The sequence below is a fragment of the Fukomys damarensis genome, unplaced genomic scaffold (genome assembly GCF_012274545.1).
Source record: "Fukomys damarensis isolate Sample0158 unplaced genomic scaffold, DMR_v1.0_HiC HiC_scaffold_4, whole genome shotgun sequence".
NCBI lineage: Eukaryota > Metazoa > Chordata > Mammalia > Rodentia > Bathyergidae > Fukomys > Fukomys damarensis.
This window is the reverse complement of record NW_022900916.1, coordinates 23,862,583-23,886,953: the sequence shown is the minus strand read 5'-3', so window position 1 is coordinate 23,886,953 and position 24,371 is coordinate 23,862,583. Positions and strand designations below refer to the sequence as shown.

Genomic DNA, 24,371 nt, shown 5'->3' with positions numbered 1-24,371 from the left:
ATATATTCTTGCATATAATTTACTTGGATTCTAAAAAATGAATGAATGTTCATTTCATTATGCCTTGATAACTTAAAATTGTAGGAGCAAAATATGAATCAAAGAAAAAGTTTGAATCAACATACCACTTCATAATTTAGGCCAGATGTAGTTTTGGAAACCAATTAATGAGCAAATCAATATCAAAAAATATGCAAATATCACTTTGAACAGAAATCAGCATCCACACAGACATAGTACTGCTAGATGGCACACAGCCTCCAACCTTACATGCATAATTACCATTTGTTTCTGCCTAAAGATTTCACAGGAAAAGAAATCTGTATTTTTATTCTGAAAGCTATGGTTATTTTTACATGAAAGGGACCCAAACAGTATTCCTTTATGACATATTTACAAAGCAGATATACTGAGCTGAAAGGAATACAGATTGTCAGCATCCCACAAAAAATGTGTCTGGATATCTTGGTCAATTAATGATCACATTGACATAAATATTCCAAAGTGCTGGGGGGAAATAAATCATTAATGTTAATAAACTTGTTCATTTTGAATATACCTGCCCAAATTTGGAAGTAGTTTCTACTTTGAGAGAAAAGATTACAAATATGGATTTTATTTGCTTTGAAAACTAAAGCACTGAAAACGAACATACCCACATGGAATACTGATTTGCCTAGATCTCTTAGGTTCTTTTCTCACCTAAGAGAGACCCTTGGGAAACGGAAATAACTGGGTGTCATTCACCTAACCCATGTAGACAACAAGGTAGATAGGTAGTACTTATTCCTCTTTGGTCATTTCACAGACTTTGGCAAGATGTGGCATGTAAGCAAAGTAGAATGTCTGGAAAGACACAAGGAGATTTTAGAAAGGAACATATCTGACAGAGAACACGTGTTACCTGCCCTAAAATGTTTCTGTGCTCATGTTTATCTGCCCAAGATAAATTTAATTTTTCCCAGCCTCTCTTGCAGCTAGGCAACACACTGTGATTAAATCTGACCATGAGATGAAAGAGCTATGTATTGTATACAGCAGTCTCTCCTTATTTGTAACTTTGCTTTCTGCAGTTCAGTTACCTATAGTCAACCACCACTGGAAAGTATTAAAGAGAAAGTTCCAGAAATATACAGTCTGTAAGCTTTAAATAGCTACGATAGTTATAATTGTTTTATTTTATTAATTTTTGTTGTTAATCCCTTGTGCTGTTTATGCATTATTTTATCATAAGTATGTAAGTACAGGAAATGCTCTTTCACTTTCTTCCCCCCCTCTTCTCTTCCCTCTCTGGTAACATGGATATGGGACTGAAAATCTTACAGCTGGATGGGGTCATGGTGAGCTGTAAAGAGCTAGGTTGATCACAACTTTGGGCGACATAAGTTTGGGAGAGTTCACTTCTAGAACTCTCAAGCAGCAGAAATACTTTTTAGCCTTGTTTAAACAACTTTTATTTCCTAAGCACTTCTTTCCAAATTAGCCATCTCTACTTCTAATTGATAAAAATGTGCTGGAAACCTATCTGCAGATAGCCAGAGGCACAGGAAAATACCCTTAAATTACATAATCTAAATGAAAGATTACATTGTGTTTTCTAACATAGTAACAATTCAGCATTCCTAGAGGACTGTAACATTTTTGCTAAAATAGGGTTGTGCAGAAGATTAGTGAAATACTTGGATTATTTTTGCTTTTGCTACATGACCAAATTTACTCTTAATACTTCAGAGTAAACTTTCCACTAGAAAGAACTATTCCTTCCTAAAATTCTTAAGTGTCTTTTCAATAAATACAATCTTTAATTAATAGATAGCAGTCAAAAGAAGTGACACTGTTATGAACAGACAATAACAGGTGTTGTTAGCTAGGGCATTGTTAACTATGTAATATAATATTTTTGAATGTGCATTTCCCTAGCCCAAGTATCCAAAGTTTTACCAGATTCTCAAAGAGGTCTTCACAAAAAAATAGCTGTGGAAAATTGGGGGGGCATATTTGTTTTTGTATAAAGACAACTGTTTTAGAAGACTGTATACTTATTTTGGGAAGGAACTTCAAAGTTTTGCAAGTGGATACAAATTATAAATTTTAAAAGATGGCAAAACTAAATATATGGCTGTCATTGTGCAGATATATTGCAAGTATATGAAGGATTCAACAAGACTTTTTAAGTGACTATTTTTATACAGTCTTCTGTATGTACAAGCCATACATTCTGGGGGTCGAACTTGGGTCCTTGTGCTTGAGAAGCAAGCAACACAACCACTGAGCTGAATCCCTGGCCCACAATACCTTAATTTTGAGGTGATCAATTATTATAATTCCCTCATGATGTTGGCTTAGGTACAGGCTCAAAAAGTACTAGAGAAAAAGTGAAGCATGTTGGTATTCTTCAAAGAGAATGATAACAGCTCTAATTGGGGAGCTGAATATTTATCTTCCAATCACGTGTATTTCCTCTTGAGCGTTTGTTGTACTTTTAATTTTGCAGTACTGGGGATTTAATCCCAGGCTTTTGCCCTGAGCTATATCCTTAGCCTTTTTTTTCTTTAATTTTGAGACACAGTTGCACTAAGTTGCCAGGTTTCCCAGGCTGGGCTCCAAATTGTGATCCTCCTGCTTCAGCCTCCCACAGTACCGAGATTACAAGCCTGTGCCATTACACTGGGCTTCACTGTACTTCTGTAATAAAAGCACTACGTATGAAGGATTTCTGAGAAACCAGGAGAAGAAATAAAAACTTAGAGCAATAACAAAAAAGGAAACTGGAAGATCTGGTTATGATATAGATACCATAATTTAAAAAAGAGAAAAATAGCAATTTGGCTATCATTAACTTATATATGTAGTAATTAATTTGCTTCATTTGGAAAGGAAAAGACATGTCATCATCATTATCAACATCCATAAGAATAGCAAAGGCTCCTCTTTCTGTCATAAGAGATACTGGTTCTCCACATGCACCTTTCAGAAGCAGCAGCTTCAAAAAGAAGACTTGTTCAGCTTACACATGTGACTATAGATTTTTCAGTTTTAGTATAAAACTTAAATACATTTCCCAGTCATTACATTGCTAATCATTTGAGGGTGTCTTGGCTCAGTTTGGAGAGAAATCATGAACCGGCAAAGTTCAGCTCTGTTAACACCTCCAGGCTTTGAGAGTGCCACTGGTCCCAGCCTTCTGGGGCTCGGAGTGCCTGTATCCCTCAGCCCTTAGTGTTACAGCCTTGGGCCTTGGGCCCTGGGCTGATGATTGATAGTGCCACTCTCTGCCACTGCTAGATGATGCCACTTGACAGTAGTTAATGCCCGTCAGTCGACTTGCCTGCTGCTGGTTTCTGCTGTGCTGCCCGTAAATGCCAGTTTCTCTGAGCCCACATGTCCAAGAAACAAGTTATGACTAAACTTGCAGAACAAGTGGGGTGAAGCTTTATTTGATAGGGCCTGTGCTATAGCATAGCATATAGGGTGATCAGTGCCACAAGAGGGAACCCTTATAGATCAACCTGGCAAATGTGAGAGATTTTATTCCACCCCTCTTAATGAGATGCATGAGTCGACGGTGGTCTCCATAATCTTGTGAGAAGATTTACACTGTCAGCCCAGGCTGCTTCTGCTGTCTTACCTGATTAAAGTTGTACAGGGCAGCATGCAAATTGGCGAGCATGCCTGTGGGAGGCTCATTGGTGATCTTAATGGAATTCTCCAGGAGTCCTTGAGGGATGATGTGCTCATCTGGTGTAGGTGCAGACTCGGCACTCATAAACACCCGGAAATCCTCATGGCTTCCTTGGCTGAATCCTTCCAGGAGTTTCTCCAAGGTTCCTAGCCACTTGGCCACCAAATGGACATTCTGAAAGAAGTATGGCTCATGATTTCTGGGACATTTTTGGATATTACTTGAATTATGTATAGTATTTCAACATTCTCCTATATATAAATGTCTTGAGGACTCAGCGAACCACGATTTAAATTTTCCTTTATTACCAAATCATGAAAAGAAAAAATGGCCCAAACAGAATTAAACAATGAACAGAGTCAGTGCTCCCAATGACCACAGGTTGTAAACCAACATCTCCTCCCAATTCATGTGTCTACCTGAAACGCTCAAACTCCACTGAGTTGGAGTTGCCTAATACTTTTCTTTGCAGTGGACTAGTTCAAACTCAATGAATGAGACATACCCAGGTTAGTTTAATAAATAAAGTAAAGCTGAACTAAAAGCTAGAGGTATACCTGATCATCCACTTCATTAATTCTAATGGAAACCACTTCTACATAAACTCCTGCTTATTAGCATGTGGACTCACAAGAATAGAAGGAAAGAAAGACTTTCTGAAAAGGAAAGTAATCATTCATTGTTAAGATGCTTATGTATTCCTAGCATATTATTTTTCTTAACTCTCACAACTGCCAAAAATCATGAAACAAACAAATGCTACTGACATAGCCACTCTTTACTTTTCAGTTTTATGATGCAGATGTTTGCTCCTCGAACACCAAACACCCAGGGCAGAATTTGGTAGCTGGTGCAGGGATAGAGCACAAAGGCTACATCTCATGTGCTCTCTTACTTTGGAGAAGTTCTTGATACAGCGATTGGAACATCACAACCAGGGAAGTGTAATTATTTCCAACAAGGAAAAACATTTAAGATAGTAACAACTATAAAAGCACAGAGGATGAAGGCAAACAAGGAAGAGAATAGTAATGTAGGTACTTTGTGAAATTTCTCTTGCAAAAATATCTGCGCCAATACAGTTGTTCACATTATTAGGGTTTGATTCCCATGGTAAATACTGAACATTGGAAGTATCACCAGCTGAATCACATCCACTCCAAAATTCAATGGTTGAAGCCCCAGTATTTGGAGATAGGATCCCTTAAAGAGGTAATTAGGCTAAATATGGTTAGATGAGATTAGGACCTGGAAACATATATTAAGATACAGGGAGAAACTGTCCCCCTACCAGCCTGTGGGAAAGGCCTCAGAAGAAACCATGCCTTTGTCACCTTAACCTCAACCTCAGGTTTCTGAACATCCTGAATTACGAGGGATCAAGTTTTTACTGAGTAAGCCACTCAACCTGTGACACTCAGGTTTAGCAGCCCTAGAAATGAATCCAGGAAGTAAGGACTCTAAATTTCTTCTCCTACATGCTTGCTCTGAGGTCATAATGTGACTGATTCTCACACTTAATTGTGCTACACATAGAAGCAAACAATAAAAATAATGATAAAACTTGTTGTGTAAGTTCAGTCACATCAGCTCTGTCTTATGAGCCACAACACTACCTTAAAGAGTTCACTTGAAACAAACAAAAAATATTCCAGGCAGTGGCTTTGAAGTTAGGAACAGAAAAGGTTTCAGGGAGCCATCAATGAACATGGGCACACTCTAGCATTTTGCCTGGGAACCATTCTTGAGGGATGAGGTACCTTGTGACTGGTCCACTTGAGAGAAACTTTGAGCTGACTGCGTTGCAAACCAGTGTCGCAGCCAACAGTTCCTAGGTGGCCTTGAGTTGGCCTGGGCTTTGTGGGTTGCTGGGCTCTCACAATAATCCCCAACTAAGGAAGGCACCCCGGAAAACACTGGGTTGTAGAATCACAGACCTAGCGAAGGAGTAAAGGGGGTCTAATTTACAAATAAAGGGAATGCTACAACTACTTAGGGGTAGAGATAGAGTTGGTTGTGTAAGATGCACATACACATAAAAATGTTTCTGTCAATTGGTAGCAATGTGCACAATTCTCAGTGTGCTCCATTATTTTTCAAACTTCAAAATCAATAAATCAACCTATTATTTTAATTTTAGCTATTGCATCACTTTTATGGCTGATACTACAGTAACAGTACAGCAAACTCTACAGGCATATTTGTCCTCCAGCACTATTGGAAGATACCTGCAAGTCAGAAGAACAATGGAATTCTTCCTAATACTGTTTAATTTTCAAGCCATGGATGGTTTTTCCAAGGATGAAAGCCATCCTTATTAACAGAGTCTCTCAACATCTTTAGAAACCTCATGAACGCCCCAAGAAACACTGGGGCTCCACCAATCCCAGTGTTGTGATGAGGGACCTTCACCTCTGGGCAGGGTGCTTGACACTGCCAAGCCAGTGGGTTCATACCCAGTGCTGTTCATGAAAACATAATACTCACTTGCAGTATGACCCAGTGTCCCCTTCGGGAAGCTTTCTCTAGTGCCATTTCTGCCACCATTTCTTGACCTTGTCCTAAAGACACATTGTAGAATTTTCCCGAGTCAATTGTAAACCCGAGCCTTTTGCCTGTGTGGAAACACAACACAGTGAGAGCAAATGTCCATGGAGGAGAGGCAAAGAAAACTGGAGATCTGTTGTCTACACACTGTGGTCACTCCTGATACTTCGAGGTCATTCTCCTGAAGTATCTGAATTAGACTTCTGTTGTTTTCGCAAGAAGCCTTTTGAGCCTCCACAGCTGCTGCCCTGCAAGCATTAGGAAAGCCTGTGGAAGTCAGTTCCTTTGGTTTTATGATAATAAAGCTTTTGACATTTTGATAGATGGCAGCATTGTTAGGGAGCTTTCTAAACTCCTGCAGGAGCAGCAAAGCATTTCCCTCATAAAAAGGAGCAACATGTGGTAGATATCACATCATTTTTTTGAACAAGAACAGTTCATTGGGTAAATGCACAAGCTCTTACCTTGTGAGACTGCGTTTAAATTGAGCACAGTCAGGTCACAGCTACATTAACCTGGTATTCCTGGTGTAGGACGTGGGGAATAGTAATCCAGAGCACAAAGCGACAGTGCCTTGCACAATCGAATAGACTTGCTCTAATGACCATTATTTAGTCACAGGGGGCACAAGATTACATGAGCATGGAGAAAATTGCCCTCTGGCCCTCATTTAGTCAAAAGGTGGAATACAGTACAAAAGAAACTTGCATTATGCCAACCAGATGAATGTTCTGTTTGAACATTTCTTCAGACTACGGTGTTATTAGTCTTACATTTTCCATACACCAGATCTCCAACAAATGAAAAAAAGGATAACTGTGAACAGAAAGGAAGGGAGGGTTGGGCTGTGGGTGAAGGGGAGGGAGGGAGGAAGGGCAGGCCAGCAAGGCTCCTGGCCACTCACCAAGCATCTCTAGGTCTTTAAGGGCATCTACTCCTGGGGACAGGATGAAGAACACTGGGGTGGCTGGGCTGCTTTCTTCCAGTGCTTTACTTAGGTCCAACCTAGTCCTCTCCACATATTTTGCACCAAGTTTTTCCTCCACAAAATTTCTATAAAAAAGAATATACAAAAAACTGATCATTGATTTTGACTTTGAAAAGTGTTACCAGTTGGATAAACTTAAACCACAGGCATTGGAAAGAAGTAAACCATGTTCATTATATGGGGTATCTTTTTAGAATGACAGTATGAATCCACATAGATTTACACAGGAGGTACATCAATAAAACTTCTCTCTATGTGAGAAGGTCAAAATCAGAAACCTGTATTCTATTTTGGGGGGCCACTGAGACCCCCCTCTGAGTACCATCAGCTGCCTGGCCTTCGGTATGGCTTTGTATCCCCCAAATCCCCTGCCAGATTCCCCCATTACTTATTAACAGTTCATTAGACTTGCCACAGTGCAATTTTCCAGCCTGCTGAGCTTCTCATGAATATACAAATGCTTTTTGGGGTGTTTCTAACATGGGGAAGCTCAATTAAGCAGGGATTATTTTCCGCAGCATCAGATTTAGCAGAAAGTACTACTAAGCAGAATTAACTTGTAAAGTAGGGTTCGGCAGAGGTTTCTGCAAAAGGAAAATTGGTTGAACTAAATAAAGCAGAGGAAAAAACTTGAGGCACATGAATATTATTGAAGAAAGAGGTGCACAATAGCGAAGGAAGTCTGAACTCTTTGGTTGGTGATTCACACTAGAACAAGACCTGTGTGAATTAACCACGAGAAACCAAGAGGGCAAAGAAAAGAGGACACTGGAACCAGAATGTAGATAAGAATTTCTGTTTTTTAATTGCATTGGTTGCAAAGTTTTAGGACCATGAGTGGCTCCACGAAAAGGATTCATTTTTTTGTTTGACAAGTAAAATCTTTAGCGTTAAATGCTACCACTGAATAAAGATGATGGGAATTACATTTGGATAATACATGTTCCTGGCCTCTGAACTCGGCTAACATCCATCTCGCCAAGTCCCCTTCTGATTTCTGAAGTGAGGTTTTCAGGAAGGTTGTGCTGAGTTTGCCTAGAGACCAGCAGCACACTGTTTAGTGTTTAGCAAACTTTGACAGCAGTGGTGACTAAAATTTTGGAACCTCAGCAGACTCACACCTAGTGAAGAGAGACAGTCAGCACCTCTAGTAAGTACTCTTAACCCTCTAGATTAACTTGCATCTACAAGAAGGCCAACTGTCCTACCTGAGAGCATATGTCATCCTGTCAGGGCGCACTGCTCTCAAAATAATCATCTTCTGTATTAAGCTTTTCTTCTTCCATTCTTGAGGTAACTTTTCTTTTTCTGGACACTCAGATTCTACCCACTTCCTCCATTGCTTGGCAGATCCTTCTATATCTCGGTCTAAGCCTTGAAATTCTTCCATAAGGGCGACTGCCTGTAATGCAATAGGGAAACAGGTGGGAATGCCATAAATAAGAGCTTCCAGCATGAGCAGACTTATGAATGAGCTGATCCTATGTAAACAGATTGTGCTGGATAGCCCTCACTTTCCTCTCCAGATTCGCTCTCTGCCCTTTCCTGTCCTGCTTAGAGGGTGATCTTTAAGGACAACTTCAATTAAGCGCCCCAAATCTCTTGCTGGTTGGGTTTGGCCAATGATGAAACACTGGGGAGCTAGAGGAAAGAAAGGCCAGGTGCCCACTGCCCCTGGACATGGTGTGACGAGTTAACGTCCTCTCCCAATGCTATACATCCCATAGGTTGGCTGTCTGCAACTAACTTCGCATTTCAGTGGTACCAGTCACTTTTCGTTGCTTTCTTTTCTCCTTCTCCTTCCCTGGTTTTCTCCTTTATCCTTCTTGCTCATACTGTGAAAATGTATCCTTTACTAAACTTCCCTCATCACCTCTTCAAATGTGTCATTTGTTTTCTACCAAGACCTGGACTGATAACACATTTGACAGTGAAGTCATAAGTTTAAGATGATAACCTAATTTAAAACACTGATTTAAAAATTCTACATTTATTATAAAAAAATAAGGTAGAGCATATTTTCAATGCATAGAAATGTTTTCTTCTTAGAGTAAAGAATGAGGCAAAGCTTAACTTATGGTGAACATCTTTCAGGAACTGCAAAGTCTGGGAGAAGAAACCTTTTTTTTTTAATATCAGGGAAAGAACTCAGAACCTTGCAATTGCAAGACAGGAGGCAGGCACAGTACCACTGAGCTAAATCCCAGGCCCAAGGGAGAATAAACTTTAAACAAGAAGGTCTTTTGACAGGAAAATGGAATCAGGCCTGATAATTGCAGTTAAAGGACTCTCATTTTTCTCTACAATAGTTTGTTTTGCTTAAACATTTTATAATGAGAATAAAACACTGCACTGATGTTTAATTTTAAAATGTTTAGAAAAGGTAGAGAAATATAGTATAACAACAACAACAACAACAACAACAACAACAAAAACCAGAATGAAAAACTAGATTTAAGTAAATTCAAAAATTCATCTACATCAGCTTTCATCAAGGGTCCTAACAGACTACACATAATTATTAGTGATTTCCTACTTATTCACAAAATAGGTAAAAAGTTCCTTTATCTTCCAATAGAAAATCAACCAATTCAATGAAACAAAGATTAATGAAAGAACATCACATTATAGAACATGTGTCTACAACTGAAATGGTGTCTGATAGATTACTTGTATTTTTAAACTACATTTCTATATTGGATATACAATATTTGAAAAAGATTTAGAAGTAGAGAAACTACATTCCTAATATACCTTAATAGCACTCCACGATTGAGTAGTTAAGAAGTCAACCGGACTCAAATAAGTGTGTTCAACTTTGAATCGAAGCAGGAAATCCAATTCGAGAGGGTTGATCTCTTGCTTTCTCAACAAAATCTCGAGAGTTCAAAAAATAGAAAAGGATCATTTGGTTTACACTCATATCATGACACAGGAAGCAGTTCCACTGAACAGACACGACTGAAGAGACAGAACCAACTCCGCCAAGAATCGTGGCAGACGCCTATTCTATAATCGAAGTAGAGAATCTTAGATTATGCCCATGATCTCAAAACCAGGACTGGAAATAAACACAGCTTTAGCGAGTACAAACTTTAGATAGCCTGATTACAGAAGTGAGAGTAAGTACACACTACATTTTCACAGGCACAAATGAAATATTCTTAATTTCCAGGTAGTAATTGTAATATCTCACAGATAAAATTGGAGGTTTATGCTATCTAAAAATTCTACATATTTTCCAAATGTTTTTATGGGTGCTAACATACATACAACAAACAAATAATTGTCCGTGTAGATGTGAAATGCTGATTTATATAGATCATCAGGATTTGAGATAGATTATAATTTATCTATGGCTTCCAAGAAGAAGTTTTAGAAAGGTGTGTGTTTTTGTGATATATTATCATCCCTGGCTCTTTCTTGTTAAGCAGCAGTGTATGTAAAGTCAAATATTTCATTCTGTAATATTTTGTTCCTGTTTATCACAGATATCTTAAAATATCTACACTCATATGTTCTTAGAATACTCAGTGGAACCTATGAATATCAGAACACGTTGAAACAAGACACAGCTTATAACTCTGCATGAAAGGTGTTTGCAAAATGGTATCTCTGGGAAGGGCCTTTCGGAAGACACAAAATAGGTAAGACACAGATCTTTTAAAGGTTTGGGGTGATTGAAAAAGCCATATAGCAACCTAGCTAATAAAAGGACAACATGCTTAATTTTGTCAGAATGCTGTGCTTCAGTTTTTCTTTCATTTTTCTTTTTCTTGTCGCAGACACCTTTACTTAAAATCTTTTCTAGAAATCCACAAGTAAAAAGGAAGCAGGTCTCACTGAAGATGAAACTCTACCCACCCGTTCATTTAAAAAATAATTTATTTTGAACTGATAAATACTAAGTAAATGTATTTCTGGGCCAAAATATGATGCTTTGATACATATTTACATTGTGGAAATAGTAAACCAATATAACTAACATAAGTATTACCTTATATACTAATCATTTTTGTGATGAGACTATTTAAAATCTACTCATTAGCAGTTTGGCAATATACATTAACTATACACAATAATACATTGTTTAGCCTTTAAAAATAAAGAATTCCTAGCCGGGTGTGGTGGCGCATGCCTGTAATCCCAGCACTCGGGAGGCTGAGGCAGGAGGATTGCTGTGAGTTGGAGACTAGCCTGGGTTACATAGTGAGTTACAGTTCAGTCTCAACTACATAGTGAGACCCTGTCTCCAAAAAACAAAACAAAACAAAAAAGAATTCCTGTCATTTATAACAACATAAATGTGCCCATACACTATTTAAAAATTTTTTCTATATTTTTATTGGTATGTGTTTACATATTTATATTCGTTTTGGGGAACTGTTAAATGTGCACACATATACATGATGTCTTGATCATTTTCTATCCCTTTCCCCTTCCTCTCTTACTGTGTTTTATAAGGACTCTGAGAAGGTCCTAGGACCACTCAGATCTAGACTTGAAATACCGATCTACATGAACCTTCTTGTAGGCCCTGAAAGCTCTTTTCAGGGTCTCAGCTTTCAGGGCCTCACGCATGCTAGGAAAACTACATATGTAGCTGAGCTACATCTCTAATCCTTTTTAGTTTAGTTATTTTTAATGTAGAAGTTCTTTTTTGTAAGTCGCCCAGGCTGGCTTTGAGCTTGTCACCTTCCTTCCTCGGCGCGGCCAGTATGTGTATGCACCACTAAAACTGGCCCTGGGAGATTGTTTACAGGACTGGGGGAGGTAAAAGGGCTTCACGGACGTTTTTCAGGGTGGCAGCTGTAGTGAGAGCTCGATGAATGTAGCCACTTACACCAGACCACTGGGTAGGGGAAGGCTGCACACGTTCAACTTCCTTGTGGAACCTTACACTCTCCTCATGCCACCAAAGGCTTTGAAAACTATCCCTGCCTCCCTTCAGCAAAAGTCAAGCACGTGACAAACAGAGGTACTCGCCTGTGGTTCTGAGGATGATTTTTTTTGAGGGGAGGTACCGGGGATCAAACTTGGGACCTTGCACTAGCGAGGCAGGCAGCAGAACCACTGAGCTAAATTCCTGGCCCCTCTGAGGATGATTTCAAGGAACTGATCTCCTCACCTGGAAAGCCATCTGGGATAGGAAGGTGAGCTTGTCCTTCTCAAACAGTGCTTGGTCGGTGTGGAGGAAGAGAGCGCGAGTGAGGCTCTCTGTGAGGACCGAGATGCGCCCCTGCGTGTCTTCCACCTTGTCGGCCTGCTCGATTGCTCTATGGAACAGCATGTTGAAAGCCTGGGAAGTGTAATTTAACCTTTAAAGCTTGTCAGTTGGTGCCTAGATGTGCAGCTGGCCTCAAATACACAAGGCTAGCGCATAAGGTTTATCTATGGGCTAGGAGAGCAAGGGAGGATCTGCACGAACATTCTGTCATTCTTAAGGACAGTTCCTGGCACGTGCTCACTGCTCATTAAGTGTCTGCTGCCATTACTGTTATTATTAACACCACTCACAAAATCTACATTTCCTTGTGTACTTTAAAAATTGCTTTCAAAAAATTTAAACGACGTTAAAATACACACACAGCAAACCTCACCATCTTAACAATTTTAAGCGTACAGCTCTGTTGTCTTAAGTGTATTCACTGTTGTGTAACCAATCTCCAGGACACTTGCATCCTATGAAATCAAAACTCTGTACTCAACAAATGACGACTGCTCCCACCCCTGTCCTGCAGTCCCACCATTCCGCTTTCTACACCATGAGCTTGACTATTCTAGTTAGCTCATGTGAGTGGAGTCACACATTATTAGTGTGTGTGCGTGTGTGTGTGTGTGTGTGTGTGTGTGTGTGTGTGTGTGCGATTGGCTGACTTCACTCAGGGTAATTTCTCCAGGAAAACTGTTAGTTATGCTTGACTCTTTCTCTTTGTCACTGGTCACAGCCATGGCCGGTCCATCTCCAAGAGCGCGTGATCACAGCTTCAAGTCACGTCTCCAGTTTGTTCATTTCTGAGTCTTTTGTCATTGCTTCAGTCACCTGCTGGAAATCTTCCAATGGCTTCTTGCTGCACACAGAGTGTAACCCCAAGTCCCTGACATGAGCTGTGAGGCTCTGTTTGCTGAGTCCTTCCCTCCTCTCTGGATTTGGCTCTCGTCCCTCTCTTTCACCTGCATCCACATATATCCACTCACTCCCTGGGATCTGCAAACTTCTTCTCGTGTCCCTGTTTCTTCCAAACTCGAAAATCCTCCTTGTTATTTAGGCATCAATTAAAATGTCAGTCCCTCTGGCGGGCCCGTCCCTGAGTCCCCAGCAAAGCAGCTCCATACCCATTATTCTACTTATCATTTCATAGGCCCAGATGTATCTGTCATCTATCTATCCCTCCACCTAGTTTTTACAAAACTGAATACTTGGTGACAAGCATCTAGCACAATTAATCTCAATAAACATTTCTTTAAAACCTGAAGCTCTGAATGAATAAACACTGCCCAGAGACAGAAAGATGCAACGTGTACTGCATGGGCTTTAGGGTCAAACAGGCACAGGCTGAAATGCTGGCTCTTGCAACTACAGAATAGTATTGGACAATTGGTTTAAAAATCTGAAACTTGTAGTTTTTTTCAATGTGGATAAAATTATACACTTTAATGGGATGTTATAGGCTTAGAAAAATGATTCAAAATATATAGGTACCTTGCATATGTAACAGTGGCTTTAATGTTCTTTCTTCCCTCTTCCCAAAAAGACAGGAGAAATCTAAGACTTCCTACATTTTCACAAAGACAAAATAGAAGCCCAAAGAAAAACCCCTTGTCGTGTAGCAAATCTTTAAGATTCTTCAGAAGCAACATACAAATGCAACACGTCACATTTAGTTACCTCAGAGTCGCACGGATTATTACAAATGAAAGATCCCGAGAGAATGACGATGACGTCATTGTTGCCACCTCAGTGCTCACGATTCCTTCCTGGAAACACTGATTATTTAGAAATAAAACCCTAATTTCCAGAAACAAGTGGATGTTTCTGAGGTTTTTAATTTTCCTTTGCCTCCTCAGCATTACCTTCAAAGAGAACTGATAGATGGGGTTGATGTTTCTGAGGTTGTTAATAACAAAGTACAGAAGAGACGCTCTTGCTGCCACCGGTCTGTAACACTCTCGAGCCTCGTTGATTTTTCTTTCATTTTCTTTGGCTTCAATCACCTAGGAAGGGATCAAAGAAAATTAAAAACTCACTCTTCACTTCCCCGTGTATATCCAAGAAAGGGAAGGACACATCTGAAATTAGACAATACACATGTGTGTCTATGTGTCTGAGTTTTTCCAAAGTTATTAAATTCATATTTTAAATAATTTTTTCATAAGCTGTACTTCAGTGAGAATGGATATAACTCTAGCTGCTTTATAAATTACAGATTTAAGCAAACGTAATTGTTTTTGGTTCCACAGAATTTGTTTTGGAGTAATGTCACCTTCCTGCCTCCCTTCTCTCTTTCAGGGCTTAATAACCCAGTTATATCACCTCCGAGGGATGGCTCTTAAAAGTGTGCTGGGTCAATTCAATGCCAATAACTTTATTAGTCAACCAGGTATATAAAAGCGGCCAAGGTCAGTAACATATCCAATGGCTACTGCTCACTAAAAAGCCTTTAAATGGAGACTCTCAAGACTGTCTAATTCTAATTTTGTACCAGATCATCCCTATGTTCATGTATTTACACTTACTTTAATGTATTAGCCTCTGGGCACATTCAGAGAGGTAATTAAAAAAAAACACCACCATTGTCAATGAAAATACTCATTTTTATTTAATATCCAAATACCTACTTATCTTGAGCTACTGCTAGTTACTGTATCTATAGCTTTATAAGATACAATATTTTCCCCAAAAACTCTTATACACTTGACTCATGATATTTATAGATAAAAGGAAAAAATCACTACACACCAATATGTATATTAAGACAAGAGGAAGTGATACTCTAAGAGACAATTAGAAGTTAACTTCAAAAGCTAAGACTTAATTTACTTAATTGCCCTAATCTTTACTATCTTAGGAGCCACCTAGAATTCACTTACTTAAAAAGATAGTGTAATTTGGGAATTCCATTTCCTGGTTTAAACTGAGACAAATATATTGGATGTATGGCTACACAACTTTTGCTGGCATGTAACTGAAAGAGTACTTAGTAATGATGATATTCCGGAAAGCAAACAAGGGCCTAATTCTGACTTTGCAACAACAGACTGTGAAGGGTTAAATTCCACTTGTGAAAGTCCAAAGTGCATATGGCATATTGGGACCCAAGATGTTCATTCATCAGGAAGTCTACATGATGAAAAATTTTAACCAGCTTTTAGGAAACGTCATTTTCCTAGGGTAAACAATGCATTTGAATACAGCGGGAGACCACTTGTGGATCAGTCTTCTGCTGCTGCAGGACTCTAAACAAAACTTCAGCTCTGAGGAATTCTCTAAAAATGTCCAACGGACTGGTAAAATCTGCAGTGACGCTTTAGCATATTAGTTTGCTCAAGCTGAATTCTAAGCTTTTTTAGATTTTTCTAACAATATAAGCTAGCCTGAATTTTCTTCAATTTGGTCACCTGAAAAAGAGTATCTTAACAGAGCCTGAATTGAATGACTTGATCCGTGTGGAATTAGAATGGCAAATTCACCCCTCTTCCATCTCCATGCTAAATCCAGTTCTTAAGGGCAGTTTGTTCAATGACCTGGATTCACAATGTTAGTCCTCTCAGAACTACCACTTGTGAACTACCCATCCCAGGTGGCCTACGCCCTGTCCTACCTTGAGCTCTATCTCTGCTGCAGTGGACTTGGTTGTCTCCAATCTCTCTACCAGGTTAGTGTCATCGAGGAAGCTTCCCTCTGCGGCAGAAAGGCGCAGAAGGAGGTCGTCTTCAAGGTGCTTCAGCTCAATCTTAAAGTCATTTTGGTGCTTGGTCAAAGCCAACTAATACAAACAGTTGAGAAATGGTAAAGAAATGCATGTTTTCAAGGGGAGTTAATACACATCTCATGAAGCCAGTATAATAAAACACGCTTAACATTAAAACCACACCAGTCATAATTTTTAAAAAATTCTCCTAAGAAATTCAGAAAACATGTTAAGATCTGGTTGGATCCCAATGTGCAGAGTACATCATACAATGATTTACCATCATTATCTAACATCACAGAACTCCAGGAAGCATCTGTTTAAGAAAGCATCAGAAACTTTCGGTTTTCACTTGGAAAGGAGTTTAGAAGACGCATTTGCAAGCAATAATTCTTCCACCAGACAAATGAGGTGACAGGGTAAACTGTTACCCTGAAAACTGGACAGGCAAATATGGAAAATCACTACTAGAACACCTGAACTAATTGGATGATTGTAGAAGGCAGAGCAGGAAATTTAAAAATTTCTCCAGGACCAGAAATAAGGGAGTCGCCACACTTTTACCTCCGGGATTCCTACACCAGGTTTTTACAGCAGAGATAAAACAAAAATCCACTCCTACATTGAGCAGGGGAGGGAAAAATGAATCTTTGTGGTAACTCAGGGCTAAAATGCAACCATTTAAAATTATTTCCAGAGTTTTCTATCCTTCTCAACAAAAGCCTGCCCACAAAGGAAAGTATTTTACCATGGGCTACTGTGACCTAGGAAAAGGGTAATTGGACACCTCAGCCCCTAATAGTTTCTGCTTACAAAGGAAGGGAGGAAAAGGCTAAGAAATTCTTAAATCCTCTGAGAATTAATCATAAGATTACAGAATTCTCTCACGAACTCCAGAATTGTATTAGTTGGCACAAGAGCAAGCATTAACATTAAAAAAAAATCCTATAGCATATCTTAAGAACCATATAAAATACCCAAGATCAAAGAAGGTAGAAAGAAGAAAAGAGAAAAATAAAAAGGAAAGAGTACAGTGAACAAAAATAGAGGCAAATATGGTTTATATTAATTCAATTATATAATTTCATAGAATATCAATTGCTTAAATCAATTAAGAGACTGACAGTAGATAACAAGACTCATTTATCTACTGTCTACAAAAACAAACTTTGAATATAATAAGACAAATTAAAAATATAAAGAAGGAGAAAAATACACCATGAGAACACTAATCAAGCTGGAGAAGTATGTTAATATCAAACAAACCAGGTATTAGAATGAGGAAGATTATCAAGAACAAACAGATGTATTACATAATAATAAAAGAGTCAATTCCATATGAAAATATAACAAACTTTAATTTTATGCACTGAATAAGAGAGTAAAAATACAAGAGACAAGATGATGAAACTGCAAGAAACAGACAAGTCCATTATCTATAGCTGGAGAACTCAAAACTCCTATATCCATAATTAATGGATTGTAATGCTACTGTGGAATGGTGAGACACGAACAATCAACTAGATTTAATGATATTTATAGAATTTGTTTCCAACAACAGCATGATAATACATTTTTCTCAAGCTCAGATGGAATATTCACCAAGATGGATCCAACAGTAAGCCATAAAACACTCCTGAAAAAGTTTAAAAGAAATCATGCAAACTATGGTGCTAGACCATGACAAAATTAAGAAACCACTGACAGAAAGGTAGCCAGAAAATCCCAAAGTACATGGAGATTAAACAACATACATACTATAAAATAATACTTCAGTGAAAAAAGAAGTCTCAAGAGAAAGTAAAGTCATTTTGAAATAAATGAAAAAAGAAAACCACCACCCAAAATTGGTTTAAAAAAGGCAGTAAAAAGAGTGCTTAGAGGAAAATTTATAGCATTAACTGCATACATAAAAGAAAAAGATCTAAATTTTGTATAAATGTTTACTTAAAAAAGAGCAATAAACTAAAAAAGCAAGCAAGTGAAAATAATTAAAAATTACAGCAGAAATCAATGAAATTGATAAAAAGCCAATAGGGAAAAATCAATAAAATAAAATGCAGGTTATTTGAGAGGATCGATAAAATTTATAACCCTCTAGCCAGGCAGAAAGAGAGAGAGAATGAATGAATGAATGTGAATATAAAATACTGATGCTACAAATGAAAAAGAGGGTACAAGTCCCTAGATATTAAAGGAAATAAAGAAATATGAACAATTGCCTACAAATTTGGTAAGTTAGATGAAGCAGACCATTATCTTAGGAGACACCATCTACCAAAAGCTCATGCAAGGGAAAATAGGTGATCTGAATAGGCTGCAAGTGTATTGGAAAATTGAATAAATAATCAGGAACATTCTGAAACAGAAAGTATCAGCTCTGATGATTTCTCTGGTGAGTTATAGTAAGGATTTAAGGAAGAAATGACATAGAATCACTACACTTTATTCTAGAAAACAGAAGCAGAAGAATATTTCTTAACTCATTTTATAAGGCCAGCAATACCCTAATAATAAAACTAGACAAAGCCATTAGAAGCGAAAAAAACTATAGACCAGCATCTCCCAAGATTAAAATCCTTGACAAGATATTAGTAAATCACATCCAATAATGTATAAACATAATTATATATCATGCCAAGTGGGATTTATTCCAGGCATGAAAATCTGATTTGAAATTCAAAAGTCAAATGATACAATCTGTTACACAATAGGCCACAGACCAAAAAGAATGTGATTATATCACTAGATTTAGGAAAAACATTTGATACGATTCCACCCTCAACTCATGATGAAAACTCTCAACAAACCAGAAGTAGAGGGTAACTTCCTTAACTTTATAAAGAATATCTAAAAAACAAAGATTTTCAGTTTACATCATGCCTAATGGCGAGAAGCTAGATGTTCTCCCTTTAAGATCAGGATGCAAGGATATTCTTCTTTATAACTACTGTTCAACACTGTATTTGAAGTTCCAACTAATGCAGCAAGAATAAAACAAAACCAAAAAACCAAAGTCTGTGTTCATATATGACATGACTATGTAGAAAGTTCTAAATAGGCTAATATACTAATGCCACATACTTTTCTGTATTACAGCAATGGACATCTGGAATTTGAAATTTAGAACACAACGTTAATTGAATTCATATAAAAATACTGAAGTATAAATCTGAAAAAAACATGTTGAAGATCTATATGGAGAACTGTACAAAAGTTTGATAAAAAAACATCTAAAAAATGGGGAAATATTCCATGATCATGGATAGGAAGTTAGTGTTAAGACACCAGTTCATCCTTTCTGGGATTTAAAACAATAGCAATCAACACCCTAGCCTATTAGTTTGTTAACCGTGATCCTTTGATTTCAAAATTTATACTGAAAGGTATAAGATGTAGAACTGTCCATGACATACGGAAGAGTAAAGATGGAGGACTGACACTACATGACTTAAAGACTACAGTAATCAAGACGGTATGGTGCTAATCAAAGAACAAACAGATCAATAGAACAGAAGGGCAAACTCAGCAACAGATCCACAGAAGCAAGATGATCTTTGACAGGAAGCAAAAATAAATTCAAGGGAGAAAAAATGATTTTTTTGACAAATGGTGCTAGCCTAGATATTCACATGCGAAAGAATGGAGTTGCATTCCTTTTCTCACACTAGAAAACTACTTTAAAACTGATCACAGACTTATGTAAGAGTCAAAATTATAAAGTCCTAGAAGAAATAATCTAGGAATAAAACTTAAACTGTGTCTTCAATGGTTTCTTAGATATAATATCAAAATTATAAGCAACAAAGAAAAGTAGATAAGTTGAACTTTACCAGAATTATATTGTTTTTCCAAAGATCATCAAGAAAGTAAAAAAAGAACACTTAAAATGTGTATTCTGTAAATCATATATCTCCAAAAAGTCTAACATTTAGAACAAGGAACTTTCATAACCTCTCAACGAAAATAAACAAATTTTAAAATGAGGGAATTATTTGAATAGATAATTCTCCCAAAGATTCACAAAAGGCCAACAAATATATGAACAGATGCTCAGCATTATTAGACTTTAGGGAAATGAAAAAAAAAAACATAACGAGACAACATATTCTACCCTTTAAGATGATATATAGCAGGTGGAGATGTAAAATACTGCAGGCTTTCAACAGTCCAGTAGTTTATTAACCAATTCAGAACATAATTACCAAACAGCTGAGCAACTGTGTCCTAGCAGATATCCAGAAGAATTTAAGATACAAGTACACACCAAAATCTGCACACAAATAGTGGGTGTACATAAATACTCATAACAAAGTTATCTAATCATAGTCCAGAGGCAGAAACAATCTGAATGTCCATCAGCTGAGTGGATAAAATGGTAAATATTCATACAATGAACTATATTCATCCATTAAAATAATTAATTTTTCACACATGCTACCACACAGAGGAACCTTGGAAATATTAGGTCAGCAAAGTAAACTCTCTTAATTTTCACAATGCATAAATACACTATTTACTATTTCAGTTTTCAAATTTATTGTTAGAAAAGTGGGTACCATATGCCTTTTCCACATTTTAATTTCTCTATGTGTGTTCTTTAGTCTTAATATTCTTTATTTTTCTCTTTTCTTTTTATTTTCTTTTTTGGGGGGAGGGTACCAGAAATTGAACAAGTACCTTGCACTTGTGAGGCAGGTGTGGCTTTTATTCTTGATTATCCCTTCCAGAGGTGCATCTATTGGGTTCTTCTCCACCCAATTAACTAGCTTTTTAAAAATACTCTATTGTTTCTGTCATTCTTTGCTTTTATTATTGCCTTATTTCCCTATTTTTAGGTTTTTCTCTTGTTTTCAGTGTAATACTGAATGTAATTAATTTAGTATTTATTTTCCTTAATCAGTATACTAAAAGCCATAAATTTTCTTTTATATGTTAGTTATAAGCTGCTATCAGCTCCTTATAATTTCTTCAACCTTTTTCTTTCAGCTCATTGCCATTTATTTTCACTGGCTAACCTGGTCTTGTAGACTTTAACCTACCCAAGCAGGTACCTGCTTCTATACTTCTGTTTTCCATGAATGATAGATGCCTTTGCCATCCTTGTCCAATGTATCAAACAAGAACAAGAACTAACCCATCTCCTACCTGTGGCATAACCCTAACTACGCGCCTTCAGAAGTAACCTTGAACTACTTACTTTTTCACATACAATTTTCTCAATTAGACTGTGCAGACAAGTGTTCCATTTCACACTACTGTGTTTTGCACTGTAATTTGTAGAAAGGAGGTATTGAGTCACTGGTGAATAATTCAATAATTTTACCTTAAGTTTCTCTAAATCTGGCCTTTCAATACTGACAACCTCTGCCAGTAGCTGGGCTTCCAGACCATCTTCTGTGACGGTGAAATTGAGGAGGGTTGTCTGAGCTTGTAATTCTGGCTTATAGTGAGGATTTGCCAGCTTTGTATGCAGAATGAGGCGAAAGTTCTTGTTGAACTCACATTCTTTATCTCCAATCCGGATATACCTAAAGGGGATGGACGACACAGACACGCAGGAGACTCGTATGACCTCGGACCTATACTGAAGCCACTCCATTCCTGTCTTCTGCTAATATACCTAGGCCAGAAGACCAGGTAAGTGGAGATTTCTCAGCTGCTCCCAGTTTTCCTAAAATCCAGGAAGAGTAAGAATTATTCACTATGATCTACTATGATTGTTTTCCCACGTGAAATGGTGACAATAATTAATACTACCTCATAGTGTCCCTGTAATAAGATCAACCCTATAAAGGACCTATAATAGCAAATATTAGCTTTTATTATATATCCTGTGATTAAAATTATATTACAATTGCTATTCTTTAGAGATACAACATGTATGAATGTGATTTATATCTATGTATGTGTGTATATATTAAGTATAAATCCATACCTAAATGTATCATTAACATGAAATTTTATTTTATAAAATATATTAGAATAAACATATACTTACAAACACGACATTACTATTGTACTATTTATTTTAAAAATAGATTAAAATACATATATATTGCACTTAAAATTATTTTCCAATATTTTTGGCCTATCTTATGTTCTCTTTCTTGTTACAAACCTGATATGAAGATCTAGTAGAAAAGTAGCTTTTCAATTCATCACAGACAGAAAAAAACAAAATGATGGATAATGGAACTTCTCAAATTTTTTTTGCTAAAATAGCCGGAACTTCATGGAGTGAACATTTTTATAAGAAGCCTGGGAACATAGTCGAAGCAAAGAGCCTCTTCTCATTTTCCTATTTCATCTTAGTTATGAAAATTCTATGTTCTACCCATTAAATGCATGAAACATTCTGATCAACTGGGCATGACGCTACAGGCCTGTAATACCTGAACTCTGGGAATGGAGGGGAGGAGGATCATAAGTGTGAGCTCAATCTGGGCAATTTAGAAACTTATGGTAACCAAGACCTGTCATGTAGAGGTACAAACTCCCAACAATGAATGTAACTGTACTGTATCCCTAAAATGTACCAATGTGCTCAATTAAAGCTGAAAAAAATAGAAACTTATGGAGACTGTCTCAAAACTTTAAAAAAGGGCTGAATATCTATCTATCTATCTATCTATCTATCTATCTATCTATCTATCTATATCAGTACAAAGGCCCTGGGTTCAATCTACAGTACTAAAAAACCCCAATAAACAAAACAGTCATAGAGAAGTTATCATTATAAGGATGTTATTTAAAACTCTTATTACTTTTAGTTTAAATACACTTTTTTTGGGAACTGGGGATTGAACTTGGGACCTTGCACTTGCAAGGCAGGTGGCGGAACCACTGAGCTAAATCCAAAGTTTAAATACACTTTTAAAATAACCGATCAGGGAGCCGGTTGTGGTGCATGCCTGTAATCCCAGCACTTGGGAGGCTGAGGCAGGAGAATTGCTGTGAGTTTGAGACCAGCCTGGGCTACAAAGTGAGCTCCAGGGACCCTGGCTCAACAAACAAACAAACAAACAAACAAACAAAACAAAAACAACCAAAAACAAACCTATCAGAAAAAGTCTTTATTACTTGCCTTAATGATTTGCAGGTAACGTGTTATTTCACTGAACTTATCAGTTTTAGAAAACTGGGTCTATTCAAAATAAAAGATACCCTATAACAGGTTGAGCGCTTATTTGCAGCAATTTTTTGTTTTTTATATTTGAGATTGTCAGAAAGCTTTAATAATGTTTTTAGGCTGTTATTAGTGGATGTTTATAATTGTGCCTCACAAATTAAATCTCTTCTGTATATGGTAAGGAAAGTGCCTCTGATCTAATGGATACTATTTGTCTGGTGACAACTTGCTTTAACGTACATAGATTATAAAAATTTATAAGTACACCAGTTTGTCTAGATTGTCAAACTTACTGAACTAAAGGAATCCTGGAGAGGAGACCGGACTGTGACAATACTAACCTTATCAATTGGTTAACCTGCTTACGAGTTCCTAGCTGAATGGGCTGTTAGCTGGTGGGGACGCAGAGGAGGAAGTGGGTCTTGGGGGTGTAACCTTGGGCACTATATCTGGTTACTGGCCCTTCCTCTAGGCTGCTACCCCTGCTCCCTGCTTTCCAGATGCTGAGTTGAGCAACTTTCCCCGCCATGTTACTTCACTATGATGTTTCTGCCTCGAATCCAGCTCGTCGTGGGCCTCTGAAACTCTGGGCCAAAATAAAACCCTCCTTCAATTTGTAGGTGTCAAATGCTTTATCCTAGCAATGGAAGCCTAACCAATAAAATGTTCTTAAACAATGAAAGCCTTACTTATCTGAATATAAACTAAGAATCCCAATGGACTGACCAGAAGCACAACCTATTAGTCTTGTTCAACCTCAAATTCTGTTTCCATTGCAGAATGATCTTATAAGCTATAGAACTTCACAGTGGTTGATTAAGTGTCTAAACTTGAAAAAAAGCTGCTGAACAAAAGCACTTTCAGAGATTGTCTTTATTAAATTGAAAGGCAAATTCATTCTTCTTATCTAGTTTTGGTTTTTACTTTACTATTTGACATCTTACTATTTAATTTTTTTCAAGGAAGAAAATAAGCAACTCAGCTAGCAATCTACTTTCTAAGCCAGTATATACCTCAGTAGTATGTCTTTCTCTTAAAAACAAAAAAGATGTTTCCAAAAAAGATGAGTGTTGAAGTCACTGTTAAAAACAGATAGCCGGGGATTTAGCT

The 24,371-nt window shown here is 37.5% G+C and overlaps 1 protein-coding gene across 1 annotated transcript in view; it reads right to left on the bottom strand.

Moving 5' to 3' along the window:
* Window positions 1–24,371, bottom strand: part of Dnah11 (dynein axonemal heavy chain 11) — a 174,595-nt gene that overhangs the window by 23,799 nt on the left and 126,425 nt on the right. Inside the window, exons 31-39 of the mRNA XM_033757147.1 lie at window positions 21,456–21,660; window positions 16,040–16,204; window positions 14,292–14,432; window positions 12,346–12,516; window positions 9,972–10,094; window positions 8,426–8,619; window positions 7,134–7,282; window positions 6,170–6,297; window positions 3,629–3,856 (exon numbers count right to left, since the gene is read on the bottom strand). Of these exons, the coding sequence (XP_033613038.1) occupies window positions 3,629–3,856; window positions 6,170–6,297; window positions 7,134–7,282; window positions 8,426–8,619; window positions 9,972–10,094; window positions 12,346–12,516; window positions 14,292–14,432; window positions 16,040–16,204; window positions 21,456–21,660 (1,504 nt within the window). The remainder of the gene's footprint in view (window positions 1–3,628; window positions 3,857–6,169; window positions 6,298–7,133; window positions 7,283–8,425; window positions 8,620–9,971; window positions 10,095–12,345; window positions 12,517–14,291; window positions 14,433–16,039; window positions 16,205–21,455; window positions 21,661–24,371) is intronic.